General features: G+C 38.1%; 1 protein-coding gene across 10 annotated transcripts in view; it reads right to left on the bottom strand.

The window, feature by feature from the left end:
- ppfibp2a (PPFIA binding protein 2a) overlaps positions 1 to 16,099 on the bottom strand; it is a 33,187-nt gene extending 17,088 nt beyond the window's left edge. For 2 of the 10 annotated variants that reach the window (XM_083552942.1, XM_083552935.1), the window contains exons 1-4: positions 12,454 to 12,591; positions 12,389 to 12,417; positions 9,047 to 9,133; positions 8,197 to 8,310 (exon numbers count right to left, since the gene is read on the bottom strand). In XM_083552942.1, the coding sequence (XP_083409068.1) occupies positions 8,197 to 8,310; positions 9,047 to 9,133; positions 12,389 to 12,417; positions 12,454 to 12,532 (309 nt within the window). In that variant the 5' untranslated portion in view covers positions 12,533 to 12,591. Of the gene's footprint in view, positions 1 to 3,403; positions 3,735 to 8,196; positions 8,311 to 9,046; positions 9,134 to 9,952; positions 10,016 to 12,388; positions 12,703 to 15,818 lie in introns of those variants that run through there. The other 8 variants (XM_083552936.1, XM_083552944.1, XM_083552939.1 and 5 more) reach the window with 7 other exon arrangements.
- Between the last annotated feature and the right edge of the window lie 6,017 nt (positions 16,100 to 22,116).

Below are 22,116 nucleotides of genomic sequence, written 5' to 3' on the forward strand. Positions count from 1 at the left end.
ACACGGTTCTCACAAAGTTCGAGACACACAGTTGAATCGGACACCTTTCGATGCAGGAGAATGACATTTTTCTTTCACTTCAACCAGGAGACCCAAACCTGTTCCACAAAGCCAACTCCATGAAGATCTGCTTTTCATGGGTTGGAGCTTAAAACCCTAATGAAAAGCTATAAACTCTATTAAACATCATGGGGAGGAATGTGAACGCTGACTGCACCCCAGACCTCCTCACCTCACCTCCATCAGTACCTGACTTTACTAACACCCTCATGGAGGAATTAATCTCCACAAATCTCTACAAGCTCTCTCAGAAATCTACTGGAACATCTTCCCAGAAAAGTGAAGGCTATTATAACAGCAAGGTGTCAAGTGTCCAGAGACTTGGTGTCCATTTAGTTTGTGTGTACCTATATTATGAGAGAGAGAGAGAGAGAGAGAGAGAGAGAGAGAGAGAGAGAGAGAGAGAGAGAGAGAGAGAGAGAGAGAGAGTATCAAGGACAAAGTGTTGGACGTCCCAACACTTTGGAAATGGAAGTAATACAGTACAACAGTGACTGTCATTTGCATGTAAAAAAGTCAAAGAAGCAAAAAGCAAAGCATAACTGTAGTGTAAGTGTAATCTGATCTGCTTTTTTTTATATTTTATTTTTCTGCTGTTAAATTTATTAAGCAGGAACATTTCAGGCTCATTTCACTCTGTGGTACGTTCATAAAGCTTGAATGGAGAAAATACCATGCTTTAATCGCTGAGGCAGCAAAGGTACCGCCATTGGCACGTCCTTGCAAAACCATGTCCTTCAGCCAAAATAAACAGGTCCGTGACCTGATTAGTGCGAGTTCAAAACTGCGCTTATATAAGGCTCTTTGTTAAGTGTGAACACTCAGGATGGAAAAGGAAACAAGCCTGAAATGCAAAATGGTGCAAAGTAAAACATGATCATGAAAAATGAACAGAAAAATCAACACTGGAAAGAAGAGTTCATCATTGAGACTAGCGTAAACAACAGTTCAGTAATGACTGGCATGTAAGGGGAGGAAGTATCATGTGATCCAGTGGCAGGAAAACACAGCAGATGAGATGGCTGACATATGATTGCTATCTATAGAGTGTAGCAGAGAGGGTCGGCATGGGGTGGGGTGGTCTGGGAGGCTCGCTGCTGAGGGCTGAAGCATGGCATGTCCAGGGGAATGTTGTGAGCCAGATTAGAGCCACTCAGCACAGCAGTTGTCAGAAGAGTGGAAGTGTTTTTGTGTGTAGCATTTTAATTCATGGTACAATAAAGAGCTACATTAATATCTGGTTGTACTACACTAATTAAAGCTCTCCTTAAAAATGTTATTTCAGATCATTAAAATATCGGATATAAAATAAGGCAGCATTCGTAAACATTAACATCCTGGACACTTTGCACACTGTACAATACCTCAAATTAGGTACCTGGAGTTACATGTATAACATTTTAAAGCAGAAGCTTTAGGTTGTGTATGTTGTGTTTTTTTAATATTATAGAACTTCAATTCAGTTCTCGATTCTGATTGGTCAGAGAATGTTTCTTGCTTGTCTATAAGAGCGGCACAGGTTCACATGAATGCACTTATTTTAATACATTATTGTTTCCATAGAAACAGCTCATTCACTGAAAATTATTCAATTAATGATACACAATAAAATAAATTGGCTTTATTTAAGTAGAATTGTTTATGATTTATGGAAGGAGTCTCTATTGTCAGCTCTTTGTAACAAGTACGACTAACTTTTTTTTGAGATAAGAGGTGTTTTATTACTTTGCTTTTTTTATGAATTGATTATGAAGGAAAGACTGTTTATAGCTACTACAAGGTATGCTAGAATATAAACTACATTATATAGACAAATGTCTGTGGACACCTGATGCATATGTGCTTTTTCAACATCACATTCAACATTTAGTGTCTAACCCTAACCCTAACCCATTTGCTGTTATAAAAACCTCCACTCATCTGAGAAGAAGTTCCACTAAAAGTCAGGTAGTGATGTAGGTGAGGTAAAGAGGCCTGAGGTGCAGTCAGTGTTCACATTCATTATGTTCAATAGAGTTTAGAGCTTTACAGCAGGAGATCTTCCAATCCAAACCATGTAAAGCGTAAAGCCGATCTTCATGAAGCTGGAACATGTTTGGGTCATTTAGTTCAAATGAAGGGAAAATTTCATGCTGAAATAAATGTATAAATTTATTATCATAAGGTATAATATATATATATATATATATATATATATATATATATATATATATATATATATATATATATATATATATATATATATATATATATATAATATTAATATATGAATTATAATAGAATTAATAATTAAATATATATTACATTATTACATTGTTATGATAAAATTATATTTTCTAGCTTGTTGGTTTAAAGATATCAGAATCATATCAGATTTCAATATAATGCATTAAAAAACTTTCAGATTTTTGCAGATTATACCTAATTAGTGTTATACAAATGTTTGACCAAATCTGAACCCAAAACTACTGTATTTACCAACAAATCAAGAGTTTGGTACATTGTGATGTTATGTTATAATTGTTGCTGTAACACTATGATATGGGTGTACCACTAATTTGTTCATTTGGTTGCTTGAGTCAACATATTTACACACACACACACACACACACACACACACACACACACACACACACACACATTTCTGCACACTTGCCACAAAACCTAAAGCGAGGTATATTTTACATCAACAAACGCTAGCTCTCCTTCCCAACCCACTAATTACATCTGACACGTAAGCTTTCATATTGCAAAACTGTAATTAGCATAAGAAGCAAATTCGTTGTTACAAATAGACTGTATTACACAGTTGAATGTAAATGTGCACAGCGTCTGAGTACCAGATTCATGTACATTCATTTGTTTTTTATTTTTCTCAATTTGCTGATAAATGGGATTCGAACCAATAACAGACTGGTCATGAGAAATCAAATACTGTAGAACTTTTATATGCTGTTTCTAAAGATTTATACCACACTGGTGAAGAGCTCTCAAATCTGATTGGTCCGAAGTTGTTACAGTAGTCTACACATGAACAGATTAATGGTGTTGTGTTTTCTGTGATTGCTTGTTTATCCAACATTGAAGAAAGGAGTCTAAAATTTCAGAAATGATTATTTTGGTTTCGAAAACATAACTCGAAATGTAAATTGTTTACAAATCACGTTACAAGAGAAGACCAAGAAAACTTCACTCCATCATACTACACAGGCACTGATTATTTTCCCATAACAGCCCAACACAGAAGGGTCTATTTCTGACGTAATGCTTTGTACCACGTCTAATATAAAGACGACCGTAAGACCCTGAGTGATTTATTACAGAATCCAGAGCGGTACGATACCTCAGCTTTGTGCGGTCTCTCAGTGCTGTGATTCTGCATCTCCTCCATGGTCACCAGCTTCAGTTCCAGAAAAGAAACCTCATCCATCAGATCTAGTTTCTGCGACTCAAGTGCAGTCCTGCTCAGGAGCTTCAAGACAATCCCACACACACATATGCGAACCCAGATGTGAAACGGTTGCTTCAAACAAAATCCCCTGAACACTGTTGAGCTTCTGCTGCATGTTGGCTAAATATACACAGACTATGAAGTCTATATTTACTTCCTCTCTCTCTCTCTCTCTCTCTCTCTCTCTCTCTCTCTCTCTCTCTCTCTCTCTCTCTGACTGTATGACACTGTATGAGAGAGAGAGAGAGAGAGAGAGAGAGAGAGAGAGAGAGAGAGAGAGAGAGAGAGAGAGAGAGAGAGAGAGCACAAGCGAAACCAAGAGCTGCAGGAAAGTGCCTCCAAAACACTCAAGAGAAGTTATGGATGAAATGGAAACTAATCCAAGCTCACAGCAGAAAACACACCCAGTTCCATTGACAAAAACAATATTTTGGCCTGATTTCGTCCATTTCAAACCAGACACTGACTTCACCGACTGACCTGAAGGTGGTTTATATAGCCATCTATTTGTCATGAGCTGTCCTAGACTGTGAAAGCTCGCTTCTGACCAAGTCTATTACCATTTAAAGACTGCACATGGAAATGATTAGGGTTCTGTCACTGAGAGCGAGGCTGACTTTTAGAGGCCAAAACCTCATAATGACCACAGCTCGAAAACGCTCCTCATCAGTGAAGCCAAAGCTGTAGATTCAATCAGGAGCAGCGTTTTTTTTTTTTTTTTTAAAGAAACACAAATAAAAAAGAATTTGCATTTACATCTTTTAAAAATTGTTAAAATGAGGTGGAAAACTTTGTCGAAGTGCAAAAATTCATGATAGAATATGGTTTAGAAAAAAAAATTCCAGGATAAAATGATTATTTTATTTTATTTATGTATTTTTTTTATGTTTTTGTCTTGTCTTTTTGTTATGATTCTGTATTTTTTTTATTAATATTGTTTTAACAACCTAAAAAATAGTATCTTACTATTTATATCATGTCTATTTCACTAAAATTATGTTGTACGTTTACACGTAGCCTGGAACACTTGACCTAAGTGGTTCTTCTCCAGACTTCTCCAAATTTCATAGAATGTCTTTGAATGTGTTAGCGTTAAATTTCCCCAATTGTTCAACCTGGAGACCCAAATCTGTTCCAGCATGACAATGCCCTCGTACACAAAGCCAGATCCATGAAGATTTGCTTTACATGGTTTGGAGTACCGAACCGAAAGCCCAGTACCAAAACATTTCAGTGCGAATACATGTACCGTATGTGTGTGTATATATATATATATATATATATATATATATATATATATATATATATATATATATATATATATATATATATATATATATATATATATATAGTCAGTGTTTTCAAATCCTATGGAAAAAAATGATAGAAGTCACTGCCATAATCACTTCATTTTGCTTAGATGCCTTTGGCTATTTTTTTTCTCATTTCCATTTTCTCGCTAAGACCCTCGTCTCATTTCCTCTGGCTGATGAGTCTGTCTGATGAGGCCCTGCAACTGAATCTCAGTTTACCTGACCAGATTTTGCCATTCAACCTGGGTATAAACCAAATGTACCCCATAACCCTGTTAAATATTTGTGTTGTCAAGGTAATAGAAGGAAGGCCTGACCTTGCACTATTTCCTTCTGTAATACTTCAAAACTCCAGAGCAACTCTTCAGAGCTTCCTTAAAAAAAAAGGCATACAATGTGGTCATCTCATAATAATCACACATTTGAATTGTGAGAACAGAAGAGGAAGTGCACATTAGGTAGGAGGAACAGATATTGGGGAAGATGGACGTTAACAATAATGCTGTACTAAAGTGTGGTGGAAAATGTTGGGAAATGAAAGAAGGAGTTGAGGGTAAACAGCGAGCAGACGAACAGACTAAACAATCTGCAAAGGCAAACAACAACGTCTGATTTTCAGAGTTCACTTTAAAGTTTACTGGCTTTTTTTAATCCATGAGATTTTTTCAATGGTAAATAAGACCTGCTAAAAAAAAAATTGAGCACTTTGAGAGCATTTAACGGTCCCAAATGTTTGTCCAGCTAGACAAACTCCAGTTTAGACTCTTGCCCAGAAACTGTAGTTGAATTTAGCTGCTTTTACAGGTAAAAGAAGGTAATTATAGATAGATGAACAGATGAATCGATGGAAAACAGATGTATACAGATAGTTGGATGAAAAAACAGACAGGCAAATAGAGGGATGGACAGATTGACATACGGTCTTTGAGGAAAACAAACAAAGGGATGGAAAGATGAAACATTGGTGGATGAATGTACAAACACATCAATGAACAGACAAACTAATTTTAATCCTCAGAGAGAAACGTGTCACTTTGTCACTTTGGCTTTACTTATATTTTACTATATTCAAAAGCAATCATGCAACTCTGTATTTATAAAACTGTTCCCTGCCATTCAACACGGCTCCTCCAGCGTTCCTGCCACTTCTGGAAGGTGTCCTGGAAGTCTTCTTTTCAAAGCGTGTCAAGCACCTCTGTGATTTGCGCTGGATCTCCACAACGATGTCAAAACGGCAAGCTGGATCTTCTTGAAGAACACAAAGTCAAATCGGTTGAGTAGTGTGGGTGCAGAGAGTGAGATCATGTGGATTGTTTTCAGACGATCATCATGCATGAGTTGCTAAACAGTCATTTTCCAGTGATGTTCTTCCGCTCTTGAAGCGTGTGTGCTGCACAAAACACCTCGAACGACTCATTGCAGCAACGCCATATGTCAAACATATGTTGTGTCAAACGTCAAAACTGTTTCACGCAAAATTTTACGTTTGATCGTTCTAACTTGATGTCCATATCATAAAATCGAAGATGTGGTAACGCACGTGGGTCAGAATAGCACCAATTACACCTTAGTCTCGCAACCTCTTGATACATTTTGTATGAAAGTGGCCATTCTCCACTGATCATCAATGGATTCTCAGTGAAGATCATCAAGAGCACCAAATTCCTTGGTGTTCATCTGGCTGAGAACTTCACCTGGTCTTACACACACTCTTTACTTCTCTACCATCAGGAAAGAGGTTCTGAAGCATTCGGGCCTCACATCCAGACTGTGCAACATTTTTTTCCTTCAAGCCATCACACTCCTCAACAACAGAACTGAACTGTACCAAACACACACACACACACACACACACACACACACACACACACACACACACACACACACACTCTGTGTTACTGGGCTGATACAATTTTTAACTCAACACACTGTATGTAGCTCTGTGTTCTGTATGTAGCTCTGTGTCTGTATGTACCTCTGTGTAAGTGTGTAGCTCTGTGTCTGTATGTAGCTCTGTGTCTGTATGTAGCTCTGTGTAAGTGTGTAGCTCTGTGTCTGTATGTAGCTCTGTGTAAGTGTGTAGCTCTGTGTCTGTATGTAGCTCTGTGTCTGTATGTAGCTCTGTGTAAGTGTGTAGCTCTGTGTCTGTATGTAGCTCTGTGTCTGTATGTAGCTCTGTGTAAGTGTGTAGCTCTGTGTCTGTATGTAGCTCTGTGTCTGTATGTAGCTCTGTGTAAGTGTGTAGCTCTGTGTCTGTATGTAGCTCTGTGTCCTGTATGTAGCTCTATGTCTATATGTAACTCTGTGACTGTATGTAGCTCTGTGTTTTGTATGTAACTCTGTGTTCTGGATGTAGCTCTGTGTTCTGTATGTAACTCTGTGTCTGTATGTAGCTCTGTGTTCTGTTTGTAGCTCTGTGTTATGTATGTAGCTCAGTGTCCTGATTGTAGCTCTGTGTCCTGATTGTAGCTTTGTGTCCTGATTGTAGCTCTGTGTCCTGATTGTAGCTTTGTGTCATGGATGTAGCTCTGTGTCTGTATGTAACTCTGTGTTCTGGATGTAGCTCTGTGTCTGTATGTAACTCTGTGTTCTGGATGTAGCTCTGTGTTCTGTATGTAACTCTGTGTCTGTATGTAGCTCTGTGTTCTGTTTGTAGCTCTGTGTTCTGTATGTAGCTCAGTGTCCTGATTGTAGCTCATCATGGATGTAGCTCTGTGTCTGTATGTAACTCTGTGTCCTCGATGTAGTTCAAAAATTCAGTACATTATGGTCTACATCTGTAAAAAGATTGATTATCGGCTTCTATTTCAAATGTTAATGCCTTTGGGGAAATCAAACACTTCATGCACAAAGCAGGTTTAGGAACAAATACCCCACACCCACTCCCCACATCCACAAACAAACTCTTTATATCCCACTCACCACTACTACCACCAACACACGCCCCTTACCAACACAATCCAGTGTTGCGATGAAAACAATTAATTTACCACTGCTTTCAATTTTGGATCAAAAGATTCAACATTTTTAACTTTGCAGCTTTTGGGTTCTCCTTTTAAATAACATACTGGTGGCTTTGTGATGTCACAAATCTTACGCAAGTGTGAACACGGGATCGGCGTTGGCGTGACTTTTACTGCTTGTGAATTCATTTGAACGAAATCAATCAACCAAATCAGGCTCACTCACTGGATTACGTACGGGATTGAAGGAAAAACTGGTACCTACTGTAACACCACCTGTTTTAACTGTTACCTGCTACATATATAATCTTAATTACAAATTAGCTGGATTAATTTTAATATACAGTACACACATATATATATATATTTAATTGACGCAAAGAAAAATTAAAACAAACATTTGTGGTACCTGTTGCAGCATTTCTTCGGCAGAGTTCAGCTTGAGCTGGTGCTTTTCAAGGGAATTCTCAAGGTCTCTGATCTTCTCTCCTTGAGCTTCTACCTGGTCTGTCAACACACTCACCTGTGTTTGTATAGTGATTGTGTGGGAGAGAACGAAAGAGAGAGAGAGAGAGAGAGAGAGAGAGAGAGAGAGAGAGAGAGAGAGAGAGTTTTTGAAACCGTGAACTAAAGTTTAAGCTGATAATCCTGAGCAAGCAAAACCAGGAGTATTATAATTATGGCTGCAACATTATAATCACAATTCAGAGGAATATAAAATAAAATCCTGTTGAACAAGCTGACAGTTCGGACGTTTCCAGCACTTGGCCTGAGTGCAGAAGCATTTTACTCAACCATTTGAGCATGTGACCGAGCAGAAGAGCCTTGCTGCCAAATCCTAACTTCACGCAACTGTCTTTCACGATCTGGCTACCCAGACGGATTACCAGACGGATCACAAAATTGCTTCCTATGAACACATCCGTAATCATCAGCCATCAACCATCATTACTGTTAATACTCATGAAAATGTTAAGCAAGGAAAAGGATTTTCTAGCCTCACTGGTAATCACCTGTCTGTATAACTAAAACATTGTTTGGACAAAAGTTTGTTGACACCGGACTGTGGGTGCTTTTTGAACGTCCTGTTTGCACTCCATTTGCTGTTAGTTACTGTCAGGTACTGATCTAGGTGAGGAGGCATGAGGTGCAGTCAGCATTCACATTCATCCCAAAGGTGTTCAATAGGGTTTAAAGATCTACACACACACACACACACACACACACACACACACACACACACCGCTCCTACGTCTTACCTGTAACACGAGTGATTCCTTATCTCCCTCGAGTCGACAGAGCCGCTCCTGATAGCTCTCGTTGGTTCCCAAAGCCCTGAGGTTGACCTATGAATTAACAATTGGTCACAGACGGAGTTATATTTACACGGCTCAGGTACGTTTATTATTTATTTAATCGATCTACTGCAACACGGTGTGGCCAAAAGTACCAAAAAATGCCTTTTCTAGCCATGTGTGCTTCTTCATCCAACTGTTCCCGCAAGCTTGGAGGCACACAACTTATATAGGTAACTTTGGATGCACCATTTTTTATTGAACTAGGTGACCCGAACCTGTTCCAGCATGACAATGCACCTGTGCAAAAGTATTCATCACCTTGAAGATTCATGTGTTGAAATGGAAGATTTCCCGCTATACAGCCATAAACCCTATTGTACGCATATGTATGTGGAACAGTGCAGTACTGCAAAAATCTTTACTATAATGATTAATAATGCTAACGTTAAAAGCTTGAAGGCAGAAGTCCCAGCTGCTGTTAACCGACACCTTCTGACCAATCGGAACTGAGATCTCATATTATGACTGTTGACTTCTACAACTCTAAACGAGTAAAAGTTTTTAGTATCTGTAAAGCAGTTGTGCTTTTTTGTGTAGTTTCTGTATTTTGTACAAACTGCATTATATAACCCTACACTCTTGTTATTCTCATTAAAAAATAACCTCCACTGACTGTGTTTTATTCGGTGCAAGTTTTTCTGAGACTCATCTCATGGGTTTATAATATCAACTCATCTTCAAGCATGCAGTCTGAGCAGAGCAGTAATCGTGCCGCTTTCCCTCATGCAAACGAGACAAATATTCAGAGCAGTACAAGCTGTAAAAAGAGAAAGGAGAAAAAAATTACATTTCAGGAGACAAGCTTACCTTTTTTAGCCAAGTAAAATGTTTGTAAAATTCAATGTCACACTCCATGACTCAGGGCCATGATCCTGCCTGCTTCTTCTCACATACAGGAGCATCAACTGCTTCCAAACTGAAAATAAATGCAGTGCTAACCCTTGAAATGAACAAAGCTCACATCGATGTCTTCTGTCTTTTAGTGTGTGTGTGTGTGTGTGTGTGTGTGTGTGTGTGTGTGTGTGTGTGTGTGTGTGTGTGTGTGTGTGTGTGTGTGTGTGTGGAGCCTGTTTATGGCTCCTAAGCATCTGGTTTGGAGCACTGAGAAGGCAGGAGTCTTTAACATCAGACTGCGGTCTTGCCGCTCAGATCTCAGCAGCTGCACTCTCCCTCCCTTTCTCCTTTCTTTATTCTCCTCCTCCATCTCTCTTTTTTTTCTTGCTTTGCCCCGCTCTTCATATTCTCGTTTCAAATTCTATGGAAATGATCCTAGTCCTGCTCAACCTACTTACTTATGAATACTGATCTACGCACACCTCTAGCTTTGTTGCTCTGCTTCCTTCAATCTCATTAGCGAGTACTTCAGAAAGCAACGCCACCTCACATGGGCTCTTTGTGTGGCCAGAGCACACGTCTGAGACACACGTGTTGAATGGAAGGCCCAAAGGAGGAAGAAAGGGTGAAGGGAATAAATGAGGTGAGGGGCAGCAGGGGAGAACGGGAGGTAGAATGAGGGAACAGAGGAACAAAGAGCAGGATGGGATCTAGCAGTGATGGATATGTGGTAAGTTCATGTGAAGTAAAATGGTTGATGGGGGAAGAAGTTCTCCTTGTTTCAGCCATTGGAGGATTTTTGTTGGACCCAAACATCTACCGCATTTAGTTTAAACTGAATAATGATATGATATGATATGAGCTTGGAGATGGTTGTTTTCTACCGCAGATTCTGAATAAGCAAGGAACTGAGCTTTCATTGGCATATTGAATATTATTTTAGTACCAGTTCAGGCTTGCTGCTCTACTCTTCTCCAAATGATTATTAACATCTCTGTCATGGATGTCTCCACATTTCCTAAAAGCATACTGTAGATAGCCAGTGGCATCCTGGCAGTAAAAGAACCAAATCAGAAACCTGCCAATTTAAGTGACATGACTGAGTGGAAATTCCTGTTTGATAGCTGCGGATTTGAACCATAATTGAGCGAGTTTCAAGATACAAGACCAGTCTGGCTCTGTAAATACTTGGGCATAACACTTAACCCCTACTGTTCCAACTCAGACTCAGTATTTAATCAGAATACTTTATTGATCTCTAGGGAAATTGTTGGGTTGCAGTTGCTCATAGTAACAATAAAGTAAAGATTAAACTAAACAAAAACAAACTTAAATAAATATATATATTAAGTTACATTTTTTATTAAATTAAATGTGTAGCAGAAGTAAAACAGATGGAAGAAAAAGTCAGACTTTATTATTATTATTATCATCATTATTAATTTAATTTAATTTAATTTAATTTAAAATATATATTTTTAATTTTTATTTTATTTCATTATTATTGTTATTGCAATGACGTTATTGCACATAATTGTCAAAGATATTAACATTATTTAAGTGTGGCATGAACATCTATAACTATATCTATATGAATTAATGAATTATATCAGACCACCTTTTTAACACTCGGAAGCAGAAGGTTTATAGTTATTTCTGTAGCAAGACGACTTCATTCATATGACAAGGCTTATACAGTATAGGAGGAATAAGTGACTCTTTAAGTTAAAAAATAGCTTGTAAAAAAAAAACAAGATAAAAAAAAAGGTAGAAAATAAGATTAAATTGTGTAAACATGCTTGCAAACTGAACAATGACAATTTTTAACCAAGTATTATCATGCTAGCTGAAGGATTTAAATCTAGTATAGCTTCTGTACTCAACCTTTCTAACTGGCTGTTATTCAAACATATATTTATTATTAAGGTTAACATTAACTCCCCCCTAAATACTGTATGTGCTTTCACAAGAATCACCTATGCGAAGTTTAACTCGGGTTTCACAACTCACAATTTTACTGAGAAAGATACTGTTTAAAGTGGTAAATGACCTGATGCTGGTCTCTATCAAGGGATGCTCCTCTTTTCATTGTGGGTAGATATGATTTTGTTGTTGGCTTAAATCTTATCTGAGTCACATTTCATATAGTTGTAAAAATGTTAAAGTTTGGCATTTCACAAGGCTGTATTCTAGGGCCACTGTAACTTTTTTATTTACTTTATATATTCTATCATAGAGTTCATTCATAGATCAAATGATTGATAATAATAATATATATATATATATATATATATATATATATATATATATATATATATATATATATATATATATATATATATATATATATATATATATATATATATAAACACTGTAGGAACTTCTGTAGAACAAATCAGAAACACCCACCAGACTTTTGTGGAGCCACAATAAGACAGTGTCCACTTTGGTAATGGGAACGTATCTCCTCAGAATGCCCCTGTCCTCCTTGCAGCGTTCAATGTCCAGGACGTCTTCTAGATCCTCTGCGGGCTGTAGAACCCTCAGAGACATACAACCATCTTCAGACTTTTGCAGAACTGGTACACTGCTTGTTTCATCCCCAGGAACAAAAATCTGGAAATAGTGTCATGTTTCATGTATACACCTGTTTTTAAATGTCTACCAATTCTTCTAAAAGCGCAGATCCCATAAGGGTGTGCACTTCTTCTTTCCCAATGTTCCCAAACTGCAACCTGTCAATTCATGCCTAATGTTTTTTTTTTCATCCAGTATAAACTGTAACTGATCTGAGAAAAGCTGAGTAGCACAAAACTAAATGCTGTGAAAGAAATAATATCAAGGACAAAGTGGTTTAAAGATATTTACATTTACAGCATTAACAGATGTCCTCATCAACTTACAGTTCTTAGGTATACAACTGAGCGACTGAGGGTTAAGGGCCTTGCTCAAGGTCTTGTTGGTGCTGGGATTTGAACCCATGACCTTCCGAACAGAAGTCCAAGGTGATTTATTAAGATATTAGAACATATTAGTTCTTGGATACAGCAGCAATTTTATTTATCACAGAAGGGCAGATAAAAACATCATAGCTGCATATAATACAGTGGCTTACCGTATTATAATTATTGACATTTTCTAGCACTTCTGAACTGACCCCACCATCGCTCATGGTAACAGGTAGGTATACATCCAGACTCATTTCTGTTTTGGACCTCAGGTGGTGGAATAAACTTCAACAGTCAATGTACACTATATGGACAAAAATGTGGGGACACCTGACTTTCCCAGCCATATGTTGTCTTTATGTATTAAAACAAGTGTGCTTTATTTTCTCTCAACAGAGTTTTATGCTGATTTGCAACATTTTGAACTTCTTGAGACTCCACTTCTTCTGCCATACATGTAATCGGATTGTTCATGAAAAAGTCAGTTCCTGTTTTCACTTATGCTATAGCAGCTATAGACAGATATATCTTCAGCAGCCTCTTCTGTATTATAAAGCTATCATGGCCTTGTATCAAACATACAGTAGACATCATCTCAAAGCAGCTTTACAGAAATCCAGATGTAGATTTAGATAACTAATGAACAAGCCAGATGTGACAGTGGTGTGGGAAAACTTCCTAATGTGACATTAATCAGCTTTTAGTATACAGCTCATGATGTGTGTTGAAACACAAATGGTGTTTGAGATCTCCAGCTAATCTGATTCAAAGAGAAATTCACAAAAATGTAAATATCTGAAGAATATCTTAGAAAAGGTTTTGGTATAATTCCGATTTGCATCCAGCAGAGGGCACACATTCATTCAACCCAACTACCTGCATGTTTTCCCTCGTCACATAAACCTCCTCCTTGGTCTTCCTTTTTTCCTCCTTCCTGGTGGCTCCATCCTCAACATTCTCTTACCAATATACCCCATGTCCCTTCTCTGCACATGTCCAAACCATCTCAATCCGGCTTCTCTCACTTTGGCTCCAAAACGTCCTACATGTGCTGTCCCTCTAATAAACTCATTTCTAATCCTGTCCATCCTCGTCACTCCCAACAAAAACCTCAACATCTTCAGCTTTGCTACCTCCAGCTCCACCTCGTGTCTTTTACTCAATGCCACTGTCTCTAATCCATACAACATCTCAGGTCTCACCACAGTCCTATAAACTTTCCCTTTCACTCTCACAGATACTCTTCTATCACAAATCACTCCTGCTATCACTCTTCTCCACCCACTCCACCCTGCTTGCACTCTTTTCTTCACTTCTCTAACACACTCTCCATTACTCTGCACTGTTGATCCCAGGTGCCTGAACTCCTCCACCTTCTCCACCTCTTCTCCCTGCAACCGCACCCCTCCACTGCCCCTCCCTCTCATTCACACACATGTACTCTGTCTTACTCCTACTGACTTTCATTCCCCTTCTCTCCAGCACATACCTCCACCTCTCCAGGCTCTTCTCCACCTGCTCCCTACTCTCACCACAAATCACAATATCATCTGCAAACATCATAGTCCACGGAGACTCCTGTCTGACCTCGTCCGTCAATCTGTCCATCACCACTGCAAACAGGAAAGAGCTCAGAGCCGATCCTTGCATCCCACACTCACATACTTCTCTGACACACTTCATACAATACCACAACTTCTCTTTACACCCTGCCATACGCTTTCTCTAAATCCACAAACACACAATGCAATCCTTCTGACCTTCTCTATACTTCTACTTTCAATTCTTAAAGCAAATAACGCATCTGTAGTGCTCTTACTTGGCATGAAACCATATTGTTGCCTACATAATTTGGTACATAGACTGCAGGAAGGAAATTAATGTGGCTTGGCAGAGGGTGGAGACGAGAAGACACCCAAAAGAAAAAAACAAAAAAAACAAAACCCCAAATCACTGGTCTTAATGATTACAGGCCTTTTTCTCCCACGTCTGTGATCATGAAGTCATTTGAAAGACTGGTCCTGGCCTACCTAATAGACATCACTGAACCTCTGCTGGAGCCTCTTGAGTTTGCCTACAGAACGAACAGATCTGCAGATGATGCAGTCAACATGGGACTGCATTATATTCTGCAACATCTTGATAGATTTGGGACCTACGCAAGGATCATGTTTGTAGACTTTAGTTTGGCCTTTAATACTATCATTCCTGACCTTTTCTTAGCCAAACTGACCCAGATCTCCATGCCCACTCCAATCTTTCAGTGGATCACCAGCGTTCTGACAGACAGGCAGCAGACAGTGAGGCTGGGCAAACTCACATTCAGGTCTCTTACTATCATCACTGGTGTTTCCCAGGGTTGTGTTCTCTCCCTGTTGCTCTTCTCCCTGTACACAAATGACTGCACCTCTAAAAACCCCTTTGTAAAGCTCCTCAAGTTTGTGGATGAAACTTCAGTCATTGCTGAAACAGTTCTGCTCGACCATCATTGATTCTGTCCTGTGTTCATCTATACCTGTCTGGTTTGGTTCAGCTACCAAATCAGACATCAGGAGGCCACAGAGAACGGTCAGAACTGCTGAGAGATTACAGGTGCACCACTGCCCAATCTACAAGATCTTCATTCCTCCAGAGTGGAGAAAACGGCTAAGAAAATCACTTTTATTTATCAGTTTTACTTTGTTATATTGTCTGTACTTCTTCTGCACTGGAAGCTCCTGTGGCCATCTGATTTTGATTCTGAAGAAGGAAATCAGGAGGATGTGTAGTATAATATAGAGGTATTAACATAATGTTAAAGATAAGCACTTTACTTCACTGGTCAAGAGAGATGATAGACCATCATTTTACATCAGCTTCATGCCATCTCATGTCTCCTTTAAACAACTTACATCTGAAGATAATGTTTAAAATTTGTTAAATATATGGAGCAGGAGAACAAATCTTACCAGCTACATCTCCATCCATTTGCTCCGAGGATCCCAGCATGTGGTCGGCATCTAATGTTTATCTCTCCTGCTTCACCAAACCCAAGAAAACATTCAGAAGAATCCATATTGCAGGCAAAGCGCGCACTCGAAAACCACGGTCTATTTAAAAAATACTAATAATTGTAGACCAATGCAGATGAATAGAAAAGCAGGGGTCTGGTTTTGCATCCATTTTTTTCAGTGGCTTTGGTTTTAGACTTTCCTCTCATTTCACACCAGCCACTCCTTCTGCACTCCATATTTCCAACCAATTGTGGTGGAAGGGGGCGGGGCTTATTAAAAGTGATTTACCTAAATGATTGCACCAGATGGTTTTTTGATTTCAGCTGGAACATAAACACATGGAGAACAAGAGCATTGGTGCTTGGACCCCTGAAGATATGGTGTCCAACAGAATGTCTGCAGAAGTGACATTCCATGCATTAGGAAAGATCCAAATAATTATTTGTTTGTTTGTTTGCTTATAAATTCAAACGAAAAAAACTCCTCTGTTTTTAATACATTTGTCTACTTCCTGGCATTTCATTACAATCCAATATGACAGTGAAAGCAACACAGGAAATTGTCCCTTAATAACAAGATGACAGTCACACACACACACACACACACACACACACACACACACACACACACACACACACACACACACACACTGAATCAGCCAGTACTTCCGTAATCACTCTGGCAACACAGATTACACAGCAGCATCGGTGACACCCTCGAACCTGTATAACTGCTAATAGCATCTGAAACACCTGCGTCATAACTGTCTACATCATTAGCATCATTCTGACAGATCCCTCAAAACCCACAACCTCAAAGTTGGAGACACACAGTTGTATAGTTTGTATTTGGATGCGGTAGCATAAAAATTGTCCCTTCACTTCAACTTGGAGACACTTGGAAACCTGCTCCAGTTTACACATGCCCCTGAGCACAAAACCAGCTCCATGAAGATTTGCTTTATAGTAGAAGATCTGCATCAGAACATCAGCAACTTTGGGATGAATTGGAACAATGCTGGAACAGGTTTGAGTCTCTTAGTTCAGGTGAAGGAAAAACTGTGTGCTACATTTTGGGGAGAAAAGTCATGTGTCCTAATACTTGTGTCTACAATATCAAATATCAAATGAAGAAATAAATGAAATAAATGAATGTATAATAGTGGCATCACGACTCCTGGACACAAAACACAGCTTCAGGGAGGAGAGTCATGATGTTGAAAAGCAGAAGTGGAACACAGCCATGTGCTCTTCATGCATTGCTGACTGTATTCAGCGTCGTGAGTTGGGACGAGGCTCATGACTCAGACTGCTAATAAATGTAGGAGTTTGCAAATATGACAATGATGATGATGATGATGATGAAGATCAAGATCAAGATAAAGACTTGTTTGAGTGGAGGAGAGAACATCTCTCTCTTAGCTGCAGGCACAAAGGAGAAACATTCTCTCCATCATGATGTGTTTTAATGACTGTAGTGCACTTATGTAATATTGATGGAAAAAAAAGAAGCAAAGAAACTAAAAATAAAAAGAATATCATATCACAAGTTCCGCACCTATAAGAGGGCAGTAGAGGAGACTGTGAGGTGAATGTGTTGATTGTAGATGTTTTATTACAGATGTTTAATAATTTGTTATAAACTTCAGTTTCAGAACGAAACTGAAAGTCAGAAATTAACATATAGAACAGCAATAATTAAATAGAGAAACGGAAATAAAAATCCAAAAATAAAAATCCACTGAAGAAAAAAAAAAAGAAAAATGTTTGCTTTTTCCAGTAAAATTTAATCCATGTGATGTGTCGCCCCCTGGTGTTAGAAACTCACTGATGCAAGCTTGCATTATACGAAATAAATATATAAAAAATAAATGTATATATATATATATAAAAAAAAAAAAATAATAATAATAATAAATAAATAAATAAATAAATAAATAAATAAATAAATAAATAAATAAATTAATTAATTAATTAATTAATTAATTAATTAATTGTTTCTATCGAATGTCCGGTTGTTTTACGGGCGGAGTTTTGTCTCATGTACTTACCTTTATTGACCACTAGATGGAGACAGATCTATATATATTTTTTTAACCTACTCTACTGTGAATTACACGGAGGAACGAAGGAATTAAGGATATTTGAAATAATTGGAACAAAAGAAAAAGATCGATAGCAATAAGCAAAGGAAGAACGATGTATGTAAAACTGAGGTAAAACTGGTAAAATGGAAAAATAGAAAAAAAAAGGAGTAATGACGGAATGTTGTGTAAAAGAAAGTAACTGAATGTCCTGGTTGTTGAGCAAAGAAGAAATAATCCACAGAATTAACTCCTCTCATTCTCATCAGTTGGAATCCATTCGCTGCACCTGAAGATGTTCCCACATGGACAACCTGAACATACATGAGATTAGTGTGGATGGTAATCACCTGGTAACCATGACGATGGTCTAGAACCGTAACTGCCACGGCGCTTTGCACTCAGGTTTTCAGCAATGATGTAATTATAATCAATAAAAATTCAGGTTTCTACATGAATATGGGTTTCCTTTGGAGACTTTGCAGTCAGGTTTCTTTCTCATATCAGTTTAGTGAGTTTCACCACCATAAAATATTTTCTACTGAAGTGATTGTAGCCCTGAACCTTGAGATTGAAAGTAAGATCAGTATTAATCAGACGTCCCTCAGGTTTTGGTTTGTTGTGTTCCGGGAGCAAATCAAACATGACCGGCATTAAGACCCAGGAGATCAGCAGCTGGGAATTAAAGAGGTGAAAATTATTTTTTTAAATCATCAATCAGCAGGGAAAGAAAACATACTGAGAGATTTCTGTCTTTAATCCATCAGCATCGATAAGAAAGAAAGAAAGAGAGAAAGAGAGAAAGAAAGAAAGAAAATAAGAAAGAAAGAAAGAAAGAAAGAAAGAAAGAAAGAAAGAAAGAAATGAATGGATGGCTTGTTTCATTTCTTCTCCTCCTACACACTCATCAATGAATCTGTTTTTCCTCTTTATCACCGCCCCATGGAGCCTGATTACCTTCTGCACGTATTTGAGAAAAGTCTTGTATTGATTGGTGAGGTTTAATTATGAGTCGTGTTCTGTGGGGCTGTGCTCGGTCTCGGTCTCGGTCTCGATCTGTCTGTGTTTAACCAAATAATACCCTAAAACCTTCAGAACCACAGAGGAGAAACCTTCAGCAGCCGGAATGCTGGAGTTACTGATCCAGTGTTTCTTCACTTCATTTCAGCTCATAACAGAGGAAAAGTCCCAAATCATCACTCGTCCCTCTGTTCTCGTTAACAAGGATGTAACGAGCTGTTCAATTTCCTGTCTCTAATGAGGACAGAACAGGAGAACGTGTGTAAAAGGACACACGGGACACACACATTATTTCGGAAGCAGTATGTTAAAAATCATTGCTAAATAACCTCTGACTTTTTTATGGGCCGCGAACGACAGCTGCATGGATCATTGTGTCATTTTATCGGTGAGCAGCGAAGTGAAGTCATTCCGAAAGAGAGAGAGAGAGAGAGAGAGAGAGAGAGAGAGAGAGAGAGAGAATGAAGAATGGAAAACTGGAAATCAGTGCTTATCCAGGCACTCGCATGGTGTTTTTATAATGAAGCTGAGGGATATCAATATATATGAAATGTCTCTGCATTAAATATTTTAAAGAATTTAGCAAGAAAAAAGAAACAAGGTGAAATAGTGCCGATGTTATTTTAGTTGAACAATCTGGAATCAGTAATGAAACCATTCCAGGCTTCAAATCTGCATTCAGGGTTTATTATTACGCCTTTAAAAGCTCCACTGTAACCCGAATTGCTCTGAAGCAATCCTTGCTATAGGCTGCTGGTGAGGTTTTAGACGATAGTGTTGGGGTGCTCTGGGAATTGAAGGGATTGTCATCATATGTGTGCATGGATTTAGAGAATAGATTGTTATAATTTATGAATATAATTGGCCTGGGTGTTGAAGTGAAGGTTTTTTATAAACAGCTAAAATCAATCAACAGTTTCTGATTGGAGAATTTGACCCTCCTGTGGTATAATCTTCAATAAAGCCTATGTTGGTTTTCTTAGTTTTCTTTGGGCAGGACTGAATGTCTTTTCTAAAAATGCCACCATCTAACAAGTTGGCGTCACAAACAGGATACTAGCGAGCTGAGCCACCTGTTCTTCTTCTCTCCCACTGTGGAGTCTTTCACAACTCTCATGCCAATATACTGTATACACTAACCTGTGAAAACCTGTAGGAAAGATTACAAATAAAGCTGCAAGCAAATATTAAGAAAGACAATCATTATAGACAAACGTTTGTAGACACCTGGGCATAAGATTTGATGCCACTCTTCTAAGTACCACTGGATTTATTAGAGATTTGTAGAGATTCATTCAGCCACAAGGGTGAAGGTAAGGTCAGGTACTGATGGAGGTGAGGAGGCTTTAAAGCAGTCGTTCATGTAACCCGAATGCTGTGTGTAGCTCGTTATCCAACATGGTGCTCAGTGGTTTACATCTCGTTTGTGGTCAGCAGGTGACTAATAGCTTTTCACATCTGCTGCTTTGGAAAGAATTTTTTATTTTTTTCCCCAAAAGCTGATGCATGACATCCCTGTGAATAAATTGGAATAAATTGGGTACCTGGGTTAGATTTCCTGCACTTTTAAAATGTATGTACAAACACATGGAAAAAAAATTGAAAAAAGAAAAAATTCAAATGAAGCTTTTAATGCTTTTAGGAGGAGAAACTGGTGAGGAAATGATCCTGTAGCTCTCACCTTGCTCTGCAATACTGGGTACATTTATGAGTTTTACCTTTCGCACACAAAGACAATATATACAGATAGTCTCGTTTCATACTTTATTGTTTCCTGATCAATGATTGGTTGTTGAAACAATAAAAAAAAAACTTCTATGTTGCCATTTTAGGCTCAGACCAATATAAAGTATGTACATTTAATCCATTTGCGCTTGTTGAATAAATCATTTTGTAGCTGTGAGGTCTGTAAAATGGATATTTTTTTCTGTTTTCTAAAATCCTGATTTCAAGCTTTAAAATATATAATCCAATGGAATCCTATGGGTTTTTTTGCAGATTAAATTGCAGGGATTTTTAGAGGAAAGTAAAAAGGCTGCAAGTCATGTTCATGTAAATTTTACTTTTTTTTTTAAACATCTGGAGAACAAAATGGTTTAATGCCTCCGACCACTCTTTAGTCTTGTCTTTTTATTCCATGTATTTTGATTAATAAACCCTTGGTGTTTTTAGGGTTCCATATTCCTAGTTCAAGAGAAGGAATAATTTCATGCTACAGCACCCAAAGACATCGGATACAATCGTGTGCCTCTGACTTTGTGGTAACAGTTTGGGAAGAACCGCGTATGGCTGGAAAAGTCCCAATTCTTTTGGCCATATAGTATGTTCATATATATATATATATATATACAGTACAGACCAAAAGTTTGGACACACCTTCTCATTCAAAGAGTTTTCTTTATTTTCATGACTATGTAAATTGTAGAGTCACACTGAAGGCATCAAGGGCTATTTGACCAAGAAGGAGAGTGATGGGGTGCTGCGCCAGATGACCTGGCCTCCACAGTCACCGGACCTGAACCCAATCGAGATGGTTTAGGGGTGAGCTGGACCGCAGAGTGAAGGCAAACGGGCCAACAAGTGCCAAGCATCTCTTGGGGAACTCCTTCAAGACTGTTGGAAGACCATTTCAGGTGACTACCTCTTGAAGCTTATCAAGAGAATGCCAAGAGTGTGCAAAGCAGTAATCAAAGCAAAAGGTGGCTACTTTGAAGAACCTAGAATATGACATTTTTCAGTTGTTTCACACTTTTTTGTTATGTATATAATTCCATATATAATTCCACATGTGTTAATTCATAGTTTTGATGCCTTCAGTGTGAATCTACAATTTTCATAGTCATAAAAATAAAGAAAACTCTTTGAATGAGAAGGTGTGTCCAAACTTTTGGTCTGTACTGTGTATATATATATATATATGAACATACTTTATGGCCAAAAGAATTGGGACTTTTCCACATATTTATATATATATTTATACAGTAAATAATAAAAAAATAAAGACATATGAAGAAAACTTTACTCAAAATTAACGAAAAAGCTTTTTTAATGTTAATTGTTTCCAAGAAACATGTTTTTAATAACATAAATTTC

Source organism: Silurus aristotelis, assembly GCF_946808225.1.
Source record: "Silurus aristotelis genome assembly, chromosome: 10".
Taxonomy (NCBI): domain Eukaryota; kingdom Metazoa; phylum Chordata; class Actinopteri; order Siluriformes; family Siluridae; genus Silurus; species Silurus aristotelis.